Below are 22842 nucleotides of genomic sequence, written 5' to 3' on the forward strand. Positions count from 1 at the left end.
GTACAACAGACTATCAATCAAATTGTAGTTTCGTTCAAATGCAGTTTTAACAATCGAATTATAAACAGTCAACCCAGAGAATGAAAGTAAGCCCTTGTAAGAACTTGGTCGTCAGTCATATATTTAATTTTATATGATTAATAAATAATGTTTTACTCGATGCCCAATGAAAAATATATAACGGAGAATTAATTTTCCCGCCATGACTAGTATCTGTCAATGTTCATGTTGACAGATTAAATAGATAATTTTGTAATGATTAATTTACAAAGTGACAGATACTCGTCTGTAATATACAGATAATAAAAATTAATATCATATTTAATATTAAGTATTAGTGCGTTCTAATTGGGTCGTGCACGCTTAAGTCATTGTTTATGTTCAACAACAAATATTATATTCGCATAGGCCGCAGTTAAAATTGCTAAGATATAAATGTCCACGTATGTAACGACTCACGTCCAGTGCGGCTGTAGGGGACAGTTCCCTGTTCCCTGGGAAAAGTGACTACTCTAGACAGAATAATCTCTCTAGGCTCCTAGTAGATCGATGGTCTAAATAGTATTTGTCGAAGTTTCACGTCGCTTATAGCGTAATTTTCATCAGGTTTTGTTTACCCAAAAACTGATATTAACATGGTCGATTAAATTGATATTGTGGATATTGAAGCTACTGAATGATTGGAATCGCTTCATGTATATATTTATATTTAAACCATAATTTGTTTTTGCCAGGGCTTCGCGTTAAATCAGGATAAATAGGTGAATTTAAACTGTAATTTGTAGAGGTTTAAACCGCTTTTTGTAATAAGTCTGTTTGTGGTTAATATTTGTAATATGGATCCATTTATGTCATAAAATTATATTTGAATGTTGATGTTTGATTGCGGTCACTTGATCATATCTATGATTATTAATAGTTTGATCGGATATGTCACAATGGTGGCATAAGTCCGTACTGACTTTACGATCTTTCGCGATCATCCTATAGTTATAGTTACTATTATTTGTTCTTGTCTACTTCCTTCGAGTCCTTATTTTCAGCTTGCGAAATTTTGAGACGTTTTAGTATATACCTGTTTTGGCTTTCGACCTCTCCATTCTGTTGAGGCCAGCGCTAAAAGTCTTGAACTCTTCGCTTGTAAACTGTCGACCATTATCTACAGTTATAGAAGCAGTGTTACCAACCTACTAAAATATCTTTGAAATGGATAATTATTTCTGCACTCGTACAACAATTTCTCTACAACAATCAATAATACAATAATACTTCTTTTTATTTAATTCTACCTGAATATTACTAAACAATATCTTCTTTGACTTTTTTTTATTTAGTTGGTACCTTCAATCTCGTAAATTTATTAAAATTAAGAGTTAGACAAAATAACACTATTTAACCAAACTTCTTTGCATAGGTACATAAAAAAAATATCAACGATAAGTCTGTTAATGAAGAAAATTAAGCTTTTCATTTCTTAAGAAAAATATAGATAACTGAATTGAAATACTAAAAAGGACGCTGCCAGGAAATAATATATAACCTTCTTATTAAGACTAAGGACGTTTTATTAAAGATCTTTGTTAAATTTTTCTACCTGGGTAGATTTTTCTTATATGTCCGTCAAGTAATTTACCATCAATCTTAACACTTTTTTTCTTGATCCAACCTCTCACGTAATTTAAAATTAACTTATAACCTGAAATAAATTGTGAGTCATTGTCCTCACAGTACAGGACAAAGATGTTGAAAAAGAATACAAAAATGATAAATTCAGGTTTAAAAATGTTTTGTGCACATGGTAATTCAAGAAAACTTATGTGACCTAATAAAAGCACTAATCCTAAAATTAGTAGATTAAAAACAGTTTATGAATGACACTTTTTGAAGAATGACTACAGAAAATAAGAGCATATGTATCTTTACTTAAGTTGAAAATTCTTTGCAATAAATTTAACTAAGCTCCCATGACTAACTCATCTTAAAATTCAAAACGAACTTTGACCAATATTAAAAAAAAAAAATTGTATTGTTTAATTTTTTTTTCTGTGAGTGTATTGGATGTGAAAACATGAAGACTTATTAATTACTTAATTAGAATTATATTTGTAAATTAGAGTCGTTACATACGTGGACATTCTCTTTGCAATTTTAACTGCGGCCTAAGCGAATGCGATATTTGTTGTTGAACATAAATAATAACTTAAGCGTGTAAGACCCAATTAGAAGATAATACTTAATATTAAATATGATATTAATTTTTATTATCTGTATATTACAGACGAGTATCTGTCACTTTGTAAATTAATTGTTACAAAATTATCTATTTAATCTGTCAACATGAACATTGACAGATACTAGTCATGGCGGGAAAATTAATTCTCGGTTATATATTTTTCATTGAGCATCGAGTAAAACATTATTAATTAATCATATAAAATTAAATATATGACTGACGACCAAGTTCTTACAAGGGCTTACTTTCATTCTCTGGGTTGACTGTTTAAAATTAAATTGTTAAAACTGCATTTGAACGAAACTAAAATTTGATTAATAGTCTGTTGTACATACTTAACATCTACTAGAATCCAATTAGGAAATAAATATACATTGTATTAGAAATTCGCTCCAAATGTCAAACTTTTATTTTTTGACATATATTACTTTTGTAATAAGAGACTACAAATTAATTTAATACTTAATTTGCTTCTTGACAGTTGACCACAGTTGAATTAAATTAACCCTGCAAATTTCCCGCTGCTAGGCTAACGTCGCCTTTCTTTTAAGGAGATGTTTTGGTGTCTATTTCACCACGTTCCTCCATCACTGGTTGACGATCATAGTGGTCTTAGATATTCATCCACGTTATGATGAAATAAAATAAAAATGTATATGTTATTATAGTGATAGTCTGTTTGTTTCGTAATTATTTTTCATTAAACAAATATATTAATTAAATTAACATTTATTTTTAACAAAGTTTATAATTACAATATTAAATAAACTAATTAATTACCATATTTATTATTAAACTTCTTCAACACTTAACATAAAATAATTTCTGTTTAAGCCGGCATGAAAAAGAGCAATATTTAAATCCTAGACTTATTTAGTATGAATTGCCATATCTAATATATTTTGATACAATATTTTTTTATCATTAGCGGGATGATTAATTTAATATTATATACCTACAATTATTTTCATGAACAGAATAAAAACGTAATCTTATAGTTATTGTGACAGGCTGTATAGTAGGATACCTTTGCCTTTTTGAAAAAGAAAAAATAGCATCAATAAAGGTTCTTGTAAAAGTATTTTATTAGAAATGTATAGTGTCGTTATTCTGGATACCGTATTTTTTAATCGGTAATTTAATATTAAATTAACAAACTAGTTGGCGATATTTGTTCTTCGTTTAAGGGCTAAAGGTAAACCTCCAATAATTGTCTGAACGATGAGAGAGTAAGGGTCGATGAGAGGTTTGCGAATAGTGTTACGAGACGGCGATACGGAAAACTTTCTCAAAATAGTCGCCACTCCTGCCATCGACTGCATTATACCCATTCGTTCACCTGGAATTAAAGAAAAATAAGAATTAATACAAATATAAAAGTAAATTGAATACAGATTGATAATATAAAATGTAATTATTTAAATTTCTGTTGAAACGATTTGAAGACGGTCTTTTAATTCCCAAGATGTCATCAATCACCTAAGGAGTAATTTATTATCATTTTTTAAAATTTATAATCAGTTTTTTTTACATTTTCTGGGATCCTCTTGTAGAAGCGTGTACATTTTAACGAAACACTTTTTAAGCCTAACTTTCGTAAGAAGTTTATGCTTATTCCTGGTACTAATACTAAAAAATAGGGACGGCTATCAGGGCCGGACCGTAAGCTTAGGGGCCCATTAATACATATCTGAACGTAGACTTGAATTAAATTAATTGAATGGATTAGATTAATCGCAGGACTCGCAGGGCTGCAAACCATACGATCTGTTTTATTTAATAAAATTAGAAAATTCTTTCGCATTATCGTCTATTTTTGACTTTTAGTCCAGTCAATAAAGCCTAAAATCCCTAACAAATTCGTAACACGGCGAAATTTTGTATATATTTCTATAAAAATGATAATTGCAAATTTGCAGCGTATTACTAATTTTTTTAACAGTGGTTTTAACAAAAAACGCTTTTCACCCTTTTTCAACCCTTTCCCTTCAACCCACGACGCTGCAAAATCACACGGTAAATTATTTTACCTTACTAAACAAACCCACAAAATTTCGCCGAGTTACGAATTTGTTAGGGATTTTAGGCTTTATTGACTGGACTATTTGACTTGATTTAGCTGGGGCCACCTCAAGCTCCTTGAATCCACGAAGCGCAAAAAGCCATATGGTAGATCCGGCCCTGACGGCTATGATTAAAGGCCTGTATTTGCGTACGTAACATAAGCCTTACGAACATCCGTGTAATAATTGTGTTAATTATTTCATTATCTAGATTATAATTCGATTAAAATAATTTCCGCTGTTAAAAGTTTTATCAAATTTTTATGATAACAGCTAAATATAATTTTGTAACATCGTTTTAAACACGATTGAGAAATCTTATTAAATTAATATTTAGGTTTCGTCAGAACTGATAGGATAGCTTAAAATTAGAGCAATCGTATGAACAAAATTTAAAAGGCGAAATTAAAAGTTGTATACGTGAATCTTAACCTAAAACTCAAGTATTTAAGGGTTTAAAACCCCCAACAAGGACCACTAACAAATCTGTTAATATCATCTCGGGCTTGGCGATATATATTTTACAAATGTCCGTACCCAAAGATCTGGATAAAATCACTTAGACCAATTTAAGACTTTTATTCTAATATTTTTATTTCTCTCATTCCTGGCTTTTTAAACAATGTTATGTATTTAAAATACAGATAAATAGAGTATAAATAATAATAAAGAAATTGATGACCAAACAATTACTTTATTTTGCGTAATTTTAAAATATCGCACACAATAATTGCTGACACGTTTAAGTCAACATTACCTTATTAAGTAATGTTTACATGACTGAACGCGTGATTTCCTCTTAGTCATGACATTTTTTTTTTTAGTTTATAATGGTATTCTTGTAATGAAATTGTGTTTATAATTAATTTATCAATTACAATGTCGATGTGATGGTATGACACAGTTACACCAGAAAATCTTTACGAGCGTACTTTTTTTTATGATATCGGTACGCGGACGAGCAGATATGTAGGTCACCTGGTGAGTGGTCCCTACCGCCCATATACAATGGCGCTGTAAGAAATATTAACCATCCCTTACATCACAAATGCGCCACCAACCTTGGGAACTAATATGTTAGGTCCCTTGTGCCTGTAGTTACACTGGCTTACTCAACCTTCAAACCGGAGCACAACAATACTGAGTACCGTTGTTTGGCGGTAGAATATCTGATGAGTGGGTGGTACCTACACAGACGGGCTTGCACAAAGCCCGGCCACCAAGAAACCTATTTTACAAGATTACGTTTATAGTACTTTTATAGTCAGGTCTTAGCCTATTCGGGTGCCCTTCGACACAAATATGAGGCACTATCGAACCATCGTTTTGTTTTACTTCCCTCCCTTTACTTACAATTTCATTTATATAATATATCTAGGGAATACAATCCCGTACGTAAATTGCAATCCAAGTATTTGCGAAACATATTAGTCCAGCTGGATCCAGGTATTTTGCGGAATCCAACAGCGTGCACTTGGACTTCGGAAATCAATCCCAATAAAGATCTAATAGATTTCGTTTTCGTAATTTTTTTTTAATAAGCTGTCTTTCTTAGTTGGTTTGTTAATACTTTGAGACAAATATAAAAACCATGAGAATATTCGTCCAGAAAAATCATGAGAGAGAATCGTTACTTTCTTTAATTTTTACAATTTATCCTGGATTTATTTATTTATTATTAATCTATTTAGCGGTAGTTTATTAAATTACCCGCCTTTCTGCTCACTCATAACCATAGACGCGGACGTTAATGTAGAACAAAAAACGATTATGACTACATTTCGATCCTTAAAGTTATTTGTCATGTGATACTGGAATGGCTTTCTGTAAATATACCCAAATTGATTTTTTTGTCGTTGGTATGTTGCCCTCGTCCTTACCTAACGGGGTACTGCACTGCCAGTAACATTACTAAAGAAAAATACTGTGACCCTTTAAATCTTATTTTAATGGCGGTAATATTTGTACGACACTGATAACGTCGTGTAAATTTTAGTTTTATATTAATAACGCTAGGAAAAATTCAAAAATAGAGCATGTATGTAAACGTATAACGTCTTTTTAGACGATAACACAACATAGAAAAGAAACCACCCAAGGCACTAAACAATATAATTACAACATTGGACCAAAAAATATAATAAGTCAAAATCTAAATATTCTTAATTCAAGTAAGCTCATAAAAACATTTTTAAATCACCGTATTGAATTAAGTGAGTTTCCACCGGTTCGGAAAATAGATTCTACCGAGAACCGGCAAGAGACTCAGTAGTCATTCTTTTCCACCATTTTAATCATCTGTCATTGGTCATTGGCTATCAAATCTCTTTTTCATTATTGTAGTGTTTTTTTATTTTAAGATTAACTAATGTATACTCTGTTTATTTTTTTGTTAGATTTGTTTATACTTTTTTTCAATAGTGCCGTGTCCTAAATAAACTTTTCTCTCTTTCTTGTTCTTCTCAAGTTTGATATGTTTCGTACCGAATCGATGACAGATTTTTCATGACCAAAAAGAAAGTTTTATGCTTATACTTTGAATTTAATGTAAAAAATTATACAAGGTTATTGGTAATTCGACATATTCCCGTTAGGAGGTAATAGGGGTGACTATTTACAATAATTTTAACCCCCATATGCATGACGCAAAAGTAAACCATTTTTGAGTTATCACGTTTATTAGCTTTTTTAAAAAAAGTCAAAAATGCAACTTTAAACGATTTATTGTTTTTTTTTTTTATTTGTCGATGCTACATTTAAATTGTGTCGTACTATACGGTCTTACGGATGCAAAATTATAACTAATTATCCGATTGTTTGACTTACGTATATTAGATTATTTAAAAAATTGTATAAGAGATCGGTAGGTAACAGTAAATATTGGGCTTGCTTATGGGCGGGCTATTATTTGTTTATGGTATAATCACAGAAAAAAACAGCAATAAATATGCAAAAAAACATTGCATAAATAATTTTTTATCGGATTAGTTTACGTTTTCGTATAGATTCGTTGTGCTAATTATGAAAAGCCTACTTCTGAGGCATGTATCTTAACGCTACAAGTAGTATATAATGGGGAGAAGATTTGTAATATGACAATTCAAATTCAATTGAATTGAGGATATCTGACAAAGACAATTGAATATAAAATATTGTCTAAACTTATTATTTGATAAAAAATGGCGTTTCTGTTTTATTTTATATAGGCGGTCAAATGTGCCTCCTAGAGGTAAATGGTCATCGTAATAATTTTTAACTATTCCTTACATCGGCGATTAACAACCTTGTAAACTAAGTTACGTCCCTTGTACCTGTAGTTACAATGGCTCACTCACCCTTCAATCCGGAACACATACACATACTATGTAAATAAACCTCAAATACATAATATGCTATATACGACAGTTTGTTTGTTACGCTTTGACGTCTTTACGACTCAGGCGATCTTTATAATTTGCATAGATGTTGTCAACCTAATCTTGTTTTTGTTTGTGAAATTAAGGGTCCGGGGGACTGTATGTGGGACTCGCCGATACCCAGGACATCTAGTACACCGAAATACCAACAAAACAACCAGCGGTACCTTCTTCGTCTCTTCGACAGGCGTCAGAACATAACCCTACCCTAACAAAACATCTGGCCGCACCCTAACCTCTGACACAACGCAAGGGGCGGAAATTAATCATTTGCCATTTGTGTTGTTTTTACTAATAATAATAATAATAGCTAAGCAAAAGTGACATCTTACCTATGCACGACCTGGGTCCATCTCCGAAGGGCATAAAAGTGCATTTCTTTATTTTGTCAATGTTGTCCGGATGAAATCTTTCAGGGATAAACTTTTCTGGGTCCTCGAAGTAGTCTTCATCAGAGGCCATGGCTTCAGTTGAGATTATCACGAGCGTGTCTTCGTCTATGGTAATATCTGTGTCTGGTATGGTGTATTTCGATGCAGCTCTCCGCAATAGAAATCCTGGTGAGGGGAGGCAGCGGATACTTTCCCTGGAAAACAGTAAGTAATCTATCAATAATGACGTGCTAACTCTCTTTTTGTGTTATCTGTTAAAGGTTGTTCGCGAAAAACATGGCACTGTAACCTGGCAAGTAGTTTTTGATCGAAATGTAAGTTTTTAGGACTCTTGTAGACTCCAGTGTCCGTCCGTCTATCTGCCCATCTGTCACCAGGCTGTATCTCATGAACCGTGTTTGTTAGACAGTCGAAATTTTGAAAGAAGATGTATTTCTGTTGCTGAATACGATTAATATTTAAGTGGGCTGCTATACAACAAACATGACTTTTTTGACGTATTTATAGATAATGGTACGGAACCCTTCGTGCGCGAGTCCTACTCGCACTTGACCGGTTTTTTCTATAGAGATCTATAAGTATTTGTTAACTATTTTGTTGAAAGAGTCATTTTACACAGAGGCTTAGAAGTATTATAGACTTTATAACTTTATATTTTACGGCTTGCTTGTTTCTGTAATCTGTCGTATTCATACACAACCATGGCTGGTTTGTTTTCTTGGAGTAAATCATATTCTCTTAGAAATATGTGTATAATTTTAATTGAGATTTTTATATTATTAAATGTTACTTTTTTTAAAAAGAAATATTATCATTTGCCTATATAGGAAGGAGATTGAACAGTAAATCTTCTCATAACAATTCAGTAAATATATATATATATATATATATATATATATACTGAATATATATATTTTTATTTATTAATATAAAGCTGTTAACTGGTTTTATGAATGTTATAGACTGACTAGTTAAAAAACAAATTATTACAAAATAATATTCATTAATTGCTTATTCTGTAAGATTTTTTTTTAACTTAATAATATTCTTGTTTTCATCTTGCACATCCTGGTATTGCTTATCATGATGAGTAACGTCTCTTTAAACTCTGTTACATTAAAAAAAGGATCTCTATTTCCCGAAAATGCACGAATATTATTCTCTTTAGAAAAATCTGTGCAAGAAAAACACGTAACTAAAATCGTTTTTTACCGTAAAGTGCCACCGAAAAGTCTTAGGTTGTTTAAAAGAACTACCCAAAACTTTGTATGATCTTTAAATTGTTGATTCGTGTACCATCTATTGTACAGTGGACAAAGATATTAATGAATATTATTTAGAAACCTTACGTTGACACAATTACTAACTAAAATTTCCTAACATTTTATTTGGTTTATTTGGTAAGTGGTTTATGTTCACGATAAAAAAAATTTGAGAGACATTGAAAAGTGGAGCATTAACCAATATGGGTAACTGTAAAGGTATTCTGTTAGGACAAACTCGAAACTCACGGCAGAACACGAACGGGAAACGGCAGAATCTGATATGCAACACTGATTGTGTATTAACTGCTTCACAATACATTTATAATAATATCATGTTTATACGAAAGAATATACAAAATATTCCATAAAAGCTGATATACATACTTTTAAATCAAGAAACAAGAATAAACTTTACCCTACTTTCCATTTGCATACGGTACAGAGAACGTTTTTAAGCAATGGTATACGCAAATAAGATACCGGAAAATATAAACCATGTACCATTTACTAAATTTAAAAAGTTTATTACGACTAAATTAATAAATAAATCTTATTATTAATTTAAAGAATACTCTTTTGAAAAACACGCCTGGATTTGAGCTCGGTTTCCATCACAGAACACTAATTATTGTTACAAAACAGTATCTAATATTTTTATTTTTTTTTATTTTCAAAATACAAAAGAAAATACAGCTTAGTTTAACAAGATAAAATGCCACGAAAACCCCTAAAGGGTTTATCTGGGCAAGTTGCCGTTCACAAGTAACAGTAGGTAGATTAGAGAACAGTAGTAGTATTATATTACATAAACATTACATAAAGATAATTTTCATACGTATAAGATTTTATGTAAATGTCTATATCTGTATAAAAAAAATATATATATATTATTTTATTGTTATTTTTTTATGCGTAGACATTCATTAGTAATATACAATTTTATTCAGATAAGTGCATTTGATTACTTAGGTAGTATTTTTTTAATACGTTAGTATATTTTGTATTATTTCTATACAGTTTTTGTAAATGATCTGGTAAGTTGTTTAGAATATTAGGTATTACACTTTGAAGCATTCTTTTTCCATAAATATTATTTGTCTTAGGTACCTCAAACTTCTTAGAATTTTCAATAATTCTAAGATTGTTCGGTCTCTGTATTTCTATCAAATATGAAAGTTCGTTCACTTCGTACAGAATTTGGTAGCTGACTTTATCATATATATTCATAATATTACAGTGCCTAAATAGACTTCCTTCAATGTCATCATAATTCACTTTAATGTTTCTAGGAACTAGTATTTTCAACATTCTTAACTGAATTTTATAAATTTCAGATAGGTAGGTTTTATATGTTCTGCCATAACTGCTTAGGCCATAACTGATAACAGAATTTGCTAGAGCCATGTATATAAGGCGCCTAGTACTATACGGGAGCTTACTTTTGAGTATAACTAATTGACTAAGAATAGATCGTAATTTTCCGCATACATATTCTATGTGTGGCCTCCAGTTAAATCTGTTATCAATTACAAGGCCGAGGTACATATGCTGATCCACTAAATCTATGTGTGGGCAACCACAGTTACTAGTAAGAATATTATCATGCAAACACCTATGGGTATGAGCCACGATAGTCGGTTTAGTAGCTGATTTGATATGTGAAGAGTGGATATGTATAATTTTTGTCTTCTGGGAATTAACTACCAAACCCACATCATGGGCCCATTTACATAATAGAGTAAAATTATTTTGCATGTCAGTTTGAGCGACGTCTAAGTTCTTATGAGCAATCAATAGACATGTATCATCAGCAAATTGATATATCGAACCTGTTTTTATTAAGTTACACATATCATTTACGTATAATAAATACTCCGTGGGCCCGATTATGGATCCTTGGGCTGTGCCCTTGGATGTAGGAATCATGTGACTGAGCGTGTTTGCTATTTTTACCGTTGTATATCTATTGTCGTGATAATTTCTTAATAAATCCAGGATAGGGCCCTGTATTCCATTCCTTGATAATTTATCATATAGTATATTGTAATTTAACATGTCAAAAGCCCTGCTAAAATCAATGAATAAAGTTAATACATTAAGTTTGTTGTTGAGTGACTTATTAATTTCGTCTGTAAAATTACGTAGCAATTGTGTAGTGCTTTTATTTTTCTGAAATCCAAACTGGTGTTCATTAATTATATTATGCGCTCTTATGAAATTATTGATTTGATTACAAATAAACCGCTCTATAATTTTATCTATACATGAGAGTATATTTATGGGCCGATAATTATCATAATCCAGTCGACTACCCTTTTTATATATTGGTCTTATAACACCTATCTTGAGAGTATCCGGGTAGATTCCCGTTCTAATACAACTATTAATTAAATGGGTGAGAACAGGGGCTAAACTCAATGATATAAATTTTATGTCTTTCATAAAAATATTATCGTACCCCGGGCTTTTTTTCTCATCCATGTCTTTAATAATACGTTCTATTGTTTCTTTGTTAGCTAACTGAATTCTGATGGTTTTATCGGGTGTGATTTCATATGTTGTGGGATCAAGCAGGGTTATATGACATGAATTGTTGTTATTCTTAGTTACTTTATCGAAGTTATTAGCAAAATTTCTTGTTAGGATTGATGGAGTTAAATTAAAGTGTTTAATTAGGGTGTTATCTATACAGTCAGCTATGCGTCCGGATAGACTATTAATTATTTCCCATGTTTTTCGCGTGTTGTTAAAGTTGTCACAGATTTTTTTCCTTACATGTTTATTTTTAATTTTTTCAGAATATTTATTAGTTCTATTTCTATATGTGTTATACAACAACCTTTTTTGTACATTTTTAGGGTCTTTACTCCAGATAGTATACAATTCATCGCGCTTCTTACACATATTAATTAACCGTTTATTGGCCCAGTCACATGATTTTCGTTTACCTCTAACAGAACAGTTTACTATATATTTGCAAAAGTCATAAATCGTATTAAATTTTATATATATAAAATTCAGAATTTCATTTGGATTATTTAAATTGAAACATTCCGACCAATCAATCTCTAACAATAATGTTTTTAATTTTTTGTAATCTATTTTGTTTACAACGCGCATAATAGGTGAGTGTGATTCATCGTCGGTACAAAGCGCGCCCGTGAGTGCACAACCGGTTATGCAGTGATCAGCTGGTGCGATGTTAACTACCGAGCTAATTATATCGTAATTATGTACATTTCTGACGAATACATGATCTATACAAGATTTAGTTATTTTATTACCGTATTTTTCTACACGCGTATACCGATGTGAACCACACTGAAGGCCCAGATTGCTTAGCGAATTTAAGTATTTACTGACAGTGGAGTTACATTTTTTTAAGTCTAAATTTGTATCTCCGATAACAATATAACTATTACTGCAAGAGTAGGCGCCTATGATGCTACAAAGTTCATTTATGAATCGATCTTTATTGGTATCTGGCGGCCTATACACCGCACAGAGGCCTATCTTATTGCGATTATTAATAATTATTTCCCCCGTGATACACTCAAATTCCATTACAGAAACGGATCTTTGAATAAATGTAATTGATTTATGAATATATAGCAACAGTCCACCTCCCTTTCTTTTTGTTCGTAATTTAGTAATTAAATCATAGTTCTTTAAGGTGTACATAAGTGAAGTTTCATTTTTTATATTTACTTCTGATAGAAGTATGATGTGAATTATTTCAATTGAATTATATACTATGTGTTCTATTTGGGCAAAGTTTTTTGTTATGGATCGAATATTTACATGAAAAAACAACAATGAATTATATGTGTTTGGTAATTTATAGATAAATTCATTCCATGTATTACAATTTATTTGTATTAATTCTTGGATCCCTTCATCCATTTGAAAACAAAAGAGAAGTAAATGGGCTTAGTATACAGTATTTTATAGTATTTTAATACATAGTTTATCCTATCAATAATATAGTAATTTATCATTTTGGAGTACTTACATTCGCTTTTATGTTCATTAAATCTTGTAACGAATTTACAATTACAGCCTTATCCTTTTCATTTTTACGTATAAGAACTGAACCGTTTTTACACCAAATGTAGTTATAGAAATCCTTTAAGTCTTCTTTGGTTTTCCAGAGCAGGTGGGCTGTAGCAGGTGTCAGAGACTCGCGTAAATATATTCTAGGATTTCCTTTCATCCCGAAGCTGGTGGGATCCATTTCCGTAGTTTTAGCAGCTTGAAGCCACTGGTCACGCGTGCCCTCGCGCAAGGTCACAGTAATCGAAGGGATATCTCTTCTCTTTGCGTTCGTCGGTCGGTTTTTCTTTTTTCTATATGCTGATATGATATTCCCTGGGTTTTGTCCTATAGCTGTTGCGATCGTCTTGACTATGTCGTTTAAATTTTCTTTCTCTTGCTCCTCGATGCCACATATTTCTAGTTGATTCGAAAGTAGCTTTTGTTCCAACTGATTGGTTTTAGTTTGCAGTACATCGTATTTTAAAGACAGATTTTTGTAATTATTTTTTAAGTCAGTACATTGATTTTCTAGAAACTTCATATTTTTTTCAAACAATTTTATTTTATTTTCATATTCGTCAATCTTATCCGAGTAATACTCCAGGGTGCTGTGAAGTTCTTGTTTAATGATTTCCTTGACCTCCTGTCTTATGATCCGCAGTGTTTCATGAGTCTGGCTGTTTGTGGCATTCCAACTGTTATTTTCTGAATCGGTACAGATCCCATCTCCATCTTCATCCGGCGTAATACAAGAGATTCGACGTCGCTTTGAACCTTCCATACACGTCATGCATTTCCAGTCTACAGATTCAGTCGTGGACAAGAAGTGTAGGTGTTCCTTTGATATAGTGGCACATGCGGCATGCCACCACTTACTGCATTTTCCACACTGAAGTCCAGGAGACTTTTTGCTAATTAATTTCGTACATTTAGAACACTTGACCATTTTTACTTTTGCAAGTGCGGGTAGATGGAGCGAATTACTAAGCGCACACGCAATGAGACGTATAGGCTATCGTACGGTACCGCTGCTTGCGAACGACTGAAATATCTAAAAGTAATCTGTTTATTTGAAAAGAGCAACTTTATTGTGAAGTTTACTTGAATAAAATTGATTTGATTTGATTATTATTATCATAAAATGTATATAAAACACGCATCAAAATGGCGTATCCACCGTAAGTCGGTTGTCAACATTTCACGACTGAAATACGTTGTGAATTCTTGGAGAATCGCGCTGCTGAATATTAAACACTCATAAATAACCCAAATTTACCACGAGTGTATTATTATAATTTTGCCTTCAATTATTTGAAGGTTTCAAACTTTATTTATAGTCTCATAAGAAATAAATACTCACTTGAAAGCCATTTCCATATATTTCATTTCCTTTACAGCTTCAAAGCAAAGCTTACCGTCGTACCTCTGTAGCACCTCGTCTACCTCTTTCTGACAGCGCTCTTGAGCCTCTGGGTGGTAAGCAAGCATGTGTAGAAGGAAACTACTAGCTGAAGAAGACGTTTCAAAGCCAGCAGCGAAGAAAATGAACACTTGGGCAGACAGCAATTGATCGTCGAGTTCTAATTCAACTATTTTCGGGGTACCGTCAGGGTTACGCTTTTCCACAGATTCCCCAGTTATTTTTCCCTTTTGTTTCAGTTCCAGCATCATGTCGATAAAGTCATTTCGGCCCGATGGCTTATAATTCCTCTGCCCCATGATCTGCCTAACAAGTGAAATGGTTTTATTCTGTATATCCGGTGCCAAGAAAGTGAGATTTTTGAACGTTTCTGGTGCCATTCTCTTTAAGAAAGACACAAAATGGTCTCGCTTTGTTATATTGAAGATACTCTTGCCTAATTTTCGAAAATCTGAGTTCTCGTCGTTTAAGGCAGTTGAGTCGATTCCAAAGCCGCACGCCCCGATGAAGTCGGTCGTGTATCTCGCCATGAGTTCTCTTATATCTACCTCTTCACCGGTTTCAGCTAAGTCATCCGCGATTTTCGCCAGTTTTTCGGTTCTTTCAACGATCAACGGGAACATGGCCTTTAACTTACCGCTTGAAAAGGTCGGTGTCAACTTCTGTCTCATAAGTTTCCACAAATCGCCATCAGCAGTGAACAGATTTCTCAGTAGAGGTTCTATCACCGTCTTGTGAGGATTAAGCCCTCTTTGGTGGAAATAGCGGAAATCCGTGACGAGGATACGTTTTATGAGTTCGGGATCACGTATAAGTAGCCCGGGTCCGTTGCCCTCAAAAAATCCAACAAATCTTTCGTTAGGGTATGATCGGTACAGGGCAGCGAATCGCTCAGACACGCTGACATTGTCTATAAACATTTTCAAGTTGCTGCCAACGAAAATCAACGGCTTTTCAAACTTAACGCCTCTCTTCTCCCAATACTTAAAATTTCTCGTACCGTAAAAGTACAGAGCGATTACTATTACACCTATCAAAAGTAGTAACATTTTTTATTATAATTTTACTTTTAGTTAGCGTGACCAAAGATACGTGTAACCAAATGGACGGTTACAAAATAAGTTTGAACTTTTATCAAATTATGATATTGAAACGAAGATAATAATATTTTATCCTAATACGTTATCGAGCTTCTTATCTTTGTAGCATATTTAATATTTATCTAAGAAAATATTGTCTGGCAAAAGGGCCATCTGATGGTAAGTGATCACCACCTTCCATGGCCATTGGCACTGTAAGAAATATAAACCACCGAAAAGTCAAAAACAAACCGATATCTGATTCATATTAGAGTATATTAGAGAGAGACGATATGTCTAGAAAGAATGTTACTTATGAGATGACGTCCGACACAGAAGTATGGAAGATAAAGACATTCTGCGCCGACCCCAAATAAAACTGGGATAACGGCAGGAGGATGAATAATAGTGGGAACACGCTTCTCGCCAATAATCTGAATTCTGAAAATTGCGAAGTGCAACTACTTATATATTAACTAGCTGCCCGCCCCGACTTTGTCCGGGTGATGTAAGAATATAGCAAAGCCATCAACTCTGTCTAACAAACCATCCAGAATTACTCTTAGATTGGACATAAATCACACTATTTTTTATTCAGTTATATACACGAACAGAATTTTTTTTTTCTTCAATATAGAAGCATTACATTTACTTATTGATAGTAAAATTAAACACTACCACCGGTTCCGAAAAGGAAACACCATAAATACATATATTGAATATGAATAGAAATAGCCAGGAGGCGATCGTTTCATTCCCAAGGTATGCTATCAATCATAAACTCACTAATTGTATATTAACCTTTCGAACACAAGCGTTCCTTAACAATTTTTTTAAATATGGCAACACCTTCGTCGAAACCAGCTGTATATTGTGGTAGAAATTTCATAGATATAATGATTCAATAGCTTTCTTTTAGGTAGAGTATGTAATACAGACAATTAATGTTCCCTCGTTGATTGGGAACTTCCTAAATTGGGTTCTTGAATACGTCGAAAATAGTAAACAAATAGGAGTAACTAACTAACTGACATTTAACTGACTGAATTAAGTTAATTTGAAGAACACGGTTCGGCCTTCCAGCCAGGTGGGCAGACGAGCTGAAGATTTTTAAATTTGGATGTAAGTTTGTTTAAAAAAAATCGTTATACGTAAATCAAAAGAGATTAATACAATGCGTGCAATAGAGATAATATTTATAAGTTATATAATACATATAAAACCTCTTTCGTAAAATTAAATCATTTAATTATTTTATCACATTTGGTATGTGCTATATCAATCATTAATTTGGAAAAAAAAATCTTACTACATACTTTGAACGATAAAATATTTCGATAACGAGGTTAAGTCGTTTCTAATCTGAATCTTTAATAAAAATATATTTATGTACGTAATAATATCGAGATTTAAATCGAAATCTCTACTATATAAATAATTTGTTTGTTTGAACGCCTTGATTTCTAATTCTATCGAAACGTTTTAAAAATACTTTATCGCGATAGATAGCTCATTTAAAATGTCAATTTTGACCTTGAATTGACGTGACGTCAATGGTCTTATTTGTCTATGATATTCAATATGGATTCGAGAAAATTGACGTTTTGAATGTCGGCGAAATTGGTATCGGAACTTCGATAGTAAAATTAAAGAGTAAAGGGTATAAAATAAAAGTTGTTGTCAAATTTAATGGAATTTATTTATGCTCCTTCTTCAATTGGAACATGCATTAAATAATAATAATATAATAATAATAATTGTTTTATATCATTTTATAACCTATGTCATATTTCACTCTTAAGAACTATGTACTTTTATTATGTAGAATAAAACCGTCTATATGAGGTGTTATCTTATTACAGTTTATTCTACATAATATTTTAATGTGTTTACAAGATGGATACATTCTTGAGACCGCTTAGATATTGATCCCTCCAATAGTTCTGCAGCGAAACATTAGGAACATTGGAAAAGGACATTCGAAAACAGAAGCAACTAATTATAAACGGAAATGCTTTTTTTGTGGTGACCGTATTCATATTCGCAAAAGTTGCCCTGCACTAGATGTAACTTGTCAAATGTGTGGTAAGAAAGGCCACTTTGCTAATGTTTGTCGCAGTAAAATATGTAATAATGCGGCAACAATTAAACAATTCGAATCATCTGCATGCATAGTAGCTGCCTCTCCAAGCTCGTTAAAAAAAGCAACGTTGCCTGCCTTACATTTTACATTACATTAACAGCCTGTAAATTTCCCACTGCTGGGCTAAGGCCTACTCTCCCTTCGAGGAGAAGGTATGGAGCATATTCCATCACGCTGCTCCAATCCGTGTTGGTGGAATACACATGTGGTAGAATTTCGTTGAAATTAGACACATGCAGGTTTCCTCACGATGTTTTCCTTCTCCGCCGAGCACGAGATTAATTATAAACACAAATTAAGCACATGAAAGTTCAGTGGTGCTTGCCTGTGTTTGAACCCGAAATCATCGGTTAAGATGCACTCGTTCTAACCACTGGGCCATCTCGGCCTGCCTACATAAAGGGAATTCGAGCACACGCGTTAATTGATACTGGAAGCTCAGTGAGCTTTATTAATGATAATTTTTTTAAGCTTTGCGGATTAAAGAAATTGCCTAGTAATCAAACTATTTTATGGCATCGACTAATTTCACATCACTAGTTGATGGAAAAACTATTGTTTCAGCAAAAATAGGAAATCACGATAACGATGACTTAAATTTATTGATTGTAAAAAACCTTTGTGCTGATTTAATTATAGGTACACATAGGTATACTGGAAAAACATTCATTTTTAGAATTTTCTTTTGGAGGGCCGATAATAGTTTGTAATGTAGTAGAAGCGTCAGTTCCTGCCGTTCCTTTCTTTTCAAATATATCTGTCGACTGTAAGCCGATAATAATAAAGTCTCGCCGATTTAGTCAAGATGACAAACAATTTATTATTCAAGAAATTAGAAAGCTTTTAGCCGATGGTATCATTGAAGAGAGTTCTTCGCCCTGGCGAGCTCAGGTCTTAATACCAAAAAATGAAAATCATAAAAAACGTCTTGTTATAGACTATTCACAAACAATAAACAATTATACGCAATTAGACGCATATCCGCTTCCTAATATAGAAGAAATTATTTCTCAAGTATAGAAATATTTTTTCTTTAGCACAATAGATTTACAAAATGCCTATCACCAATTACAGATCCTTGCTAACGAGAAACAACATACAGCTTTCGAAGCTGATGGAAATCTGTATCAATTTCGACGTATTCCCTTTGGAGTTACTAATGGCGTTCCCAGCTTTCAAAGAATCATTGACTGGGTGTTAAAAGAAGAAAAACTCAAAGATACATTTGCCTACTTAGATGATATTACTGTTTGTGGCAAGACATTAACCGAACCTAATGAAAATTTAGATTTTTTTTTTAATTGCAGGTAGAAAGTATGGTCTCACTATTAACAAGGATAAAAGTAGATTCTCTCAAACAACGATAAATTTTTAGGATATCATTTTAAAGATCAAGTTATAAGACCCGATGCTGATCGCCTTCGACCTCTAACGTCTTTACCACCACCAAAAGATTTACCACCCCAACGTCGGATCGTTGGAATGTTTGCACATTACAGTCGATGGATACCTAATTTCTCTGAAAGAATTCATGCTATATCTCATAATAAAATATTTCCATTTTCTGAAGAATTAGTACAAAGATTTCAATCATTAAAATCAGACATAATTAAATTAGCTGTGTATGCAATTGATTACAGTCTTCCGCTGACTGTCGAGACCGAAACGAACGAAAACGAAACGAAATATTTCTTACATTCGGTAAGCCATCTTTCATACATTCTGATCGTGGAACAGCATTCATGTCTTCTGATTTGCAAGAATTTGCAACGAACTACACCATACAATCCTCGAGGTAATGGTCAAGTAGAACGCCTTAATTCTACTTTATGGAAAGCTGTACAATTAGCATTACGTTCTTAAAACATGGCTATTGAGAGTTGGGAACTCGCCCTGCCTCAAGTGTTACATTCTATCCGCTCTCTTCTCTGTACTGCTACAAATTGCACGGCACACGAAAGAATTTTCACACACACAAGAAAATCAGCAAACGGTGTAGCAGTACCTAGTTGGCTGATAAATTCGGAGCATGCACTTATGCGAAAATGCAATCGTACTAATAAATATCAACCACTAGTTGAAGAGGTGGAACTAATACACGTTAATCCAAATTATTCCCCCGTACGTTTATCGGATGGTAGAGAAACTACCGCTTCAAATCGTAATTTAGCACCTTTAGGCCAAAGTCAAAGAGAATTTGATGATTTAAGAGAAATTGAAGTACCGATTGATGAAGAACAAAATTCACCAAGGGAAGATAATACATCAGATTCTAATTATAAATCTACCGAAGAGCTGCCACAATCAAATAGAGAGCACAGACTTCCTACACGACTGCAAGACTATGTTTTAAATTAAAGTGTGGGTGAATGTAGTTATATTTAACCTCCTTGTTTTATATCATTTTATAACTTATGTCACTCTTAAGAACTATGTACTTTTATTATGTAGAATAAAACCGTCTATACGAGGTGTTATCTTATTACAAAAAATAATAATTTTACTTGCATGCCTACGTACTGCAATCAGCTGCGTGGCCTAATTTTGTGATTAATTGTTACGTAAATTAATTAATCAGATATTTTAGCTATCAGCTATCATAATTATTTGATTAAAAAACTTCTTCGAATCATTTGCATCCGTTTGGTACGTAAAAACGAATGCTAAACGAATTAATTTTTATGGAGGATTTTTCAGACCAGAAATAATCATTAACTAAATTAGAGAAGTTCTATAATTTAAAAAAAAAATTATCATTCCGTCATCGAATATTTACCGTAAAATTGCTTAATTGTTTGTTGTATTTGTATCAATTAAATATTTTATACAGGTGTCCCGTAGGTCAACGTCAAGCCGAAATTTCCTGACAGGTAATGCCACACCAGTTATCAGAAAAATTAAAAAAAAAATTTAAGTCATGTATTTTTGAAGTTATGGAAATTTTTCTTTTATTCCAGAAAATGTACACCATGTGACCGTTTTTTCATTCCTGTTGTTACAAATATTTACTTTTTGCCAATTTTTTTTCTCTTACGTCATCCCGAATAGTGCTTTATGTAACCTATGATCAAAAAAGTAATAAAAATCATAAAAAAGAAATTGTCTAATTTACTCTAGTTTACTTATTTGCGTCCGTATGTCACAAGCGTCACTATCTGTCTCGCTCTCACTTTATGGAATGTCTCTCTCCATCTTATTTAAACCACGCTGTGGTCATTAGGAACGCTTTGTGTGCACTAGAATCGTTTTTTGTAATTTCAAAGAGATTTTAAAAACAGACTTTGTTTAACAAAAAAAAATTTTAAGGCCGATCTAAGAAATAATAGAGTAAGTGTTATACCACGTTAGAATCCTTATTAAATGCGCTAACTTTTAAAGCTGCTTGCCAAACTGCAGTAGTACATTTTTTTTTCAGGACGATCAGTTGAAGTAGAGCGAAAAATTAATTTTGAAAACTTGGTACGGTATAAAATGACATTTTCCTACAAGTTGGACTGATCGGCACAAGGTTTAGGATCATAGGTTACATAAAGCACTATTCGGGATGACGTAAGAGAAAAAAAATTGGCAAAAAGTAAATATTTGTAACAACAGGAATGAAAAAACGGTCACATGGTGTACATTTTCTGGAATAAAAGAAAAATTTCCATAACTTCAAAAATACATGACTTAAATTTTTTTTTAAATTTTTCTGATAACTGGTGTGGCATTACCTGTCAGGAAATTTCGGCTTGACGTCGACCTACGGGACACCCTGTATATATATATATATCTCTCAATTATTTTATTCCAACCCTTACAATAAGAAACAAAATTTATATATATAAAAATATCCGTTAATCACTATTAATACGTTTTTCAGAGCTTCGCTACTTTTGTTAGGCTTATAAAGCAACAGATCCCAAGGTCATGTACCTAAATATCGTGTATCATTAAGAAGTTTTGGAATTTTATGTCAACATTTCTCAATACGAGAATCATTCTGATATGATGTGCTATTAACAGTCCCACACCCAGTGGCGTAGCTGGATAGATAAGGCGTCCTGTGCGGTGCTTTGAGTAAAACCGTGGCCTCGTCCCCTTTTCCCACGTACTTTATAACTTACACCAGCTCTTAAATTGCTTATTTAACTTTTCACTAGAACGTAAACTTAATAAGAATATACTATGACATACAAAAGTTTAACAAAATAAAATAATTATGAATGAATAGACGATGTTTGCCCCTGGGGCACACTGATCAGCTATAGTGCCCCACACCAGCTTGCCATAAGGTAGCTAAGCCACTTTTTGAAGCTCAGAAAGCATGCCAAGCCAATGGTCCTACTCTATCCGGTATTGTCTGATCTCCTGCGCAGATAGATTTTCTCTATGGCCGAAATCGAGCGATATAATCTGTAGTATAAAATATAGATCTATTTAACGTGAAGAATTTGAATTTGTAAGACAAAAATATTCGATAAAATATCTCTTAAGATGGATTCCAATAACTATTATTGCGAAAGGCTTACTTAAACTACTTCTGAAGTACAAAATTTTTGGCTGAATTACACTGCTGCGCACTTATACATACCTACTACCATTTCTTTTCTAAGTTATTTTTTTTTTTCCCTTTTGTTTTTCATTTTTTGTTTTGTGTATATTTTTTGTATCACATAGAATAAGTGTCGTTTTGTACTGTTTTAATTACTATACATTTTGTGTCTGTAGTAGTGTAATTTATTCAGCAAATAAAGATTATTAATATTATTATTATTAAAATAAATCGTCAACGTCCAACTCTTATAAAAACAATA

At 32.7% G+C, this 22842-nt stretch overlaps 1 protein-coding gene across 1 annotated transcript; it reads right to left on the reverse strand.

The window, feature by feature from the left end:
- Positions 1-3242: 3242 nt before the first annotated feature.
- Positions 3243-15873, reverse strand: LOC125074295 (cytochrome P450 6B6-like). The gene is made up of 3 exons (XM_047685587.1): positions 14765-15873; positions 8045-8298; positions 3243-3572 (listed from the first exon to the last, which is right to left on the reverse strand). Exons 1-3 carry the CDS (start codon positions 15871-15873, stop codon positions 3391-3393), a joined length of 1545 nt encoding a protein of 514 aa, XP_047541543.1. The 3' UTR covers positions 3243-3390.
- Between the last annotated feature and the right edge of the window lie 6969 nt (positions 15874-22842).

The sequence above is a fragment of the Vanessa atalanta genome, chromosome 27, assembly GCF_905147765.1.
Source record: "Vanessa atalanta chromosome 27, ilVanAtal1.2, whole genome shotgun sequence".
Lineage (NCBI taxonomy): Eukaryota > Metazoa > Arthropoda > Insecta > Lepidoptera > Nymphalidae > Vanessa > Vanessa atalanta.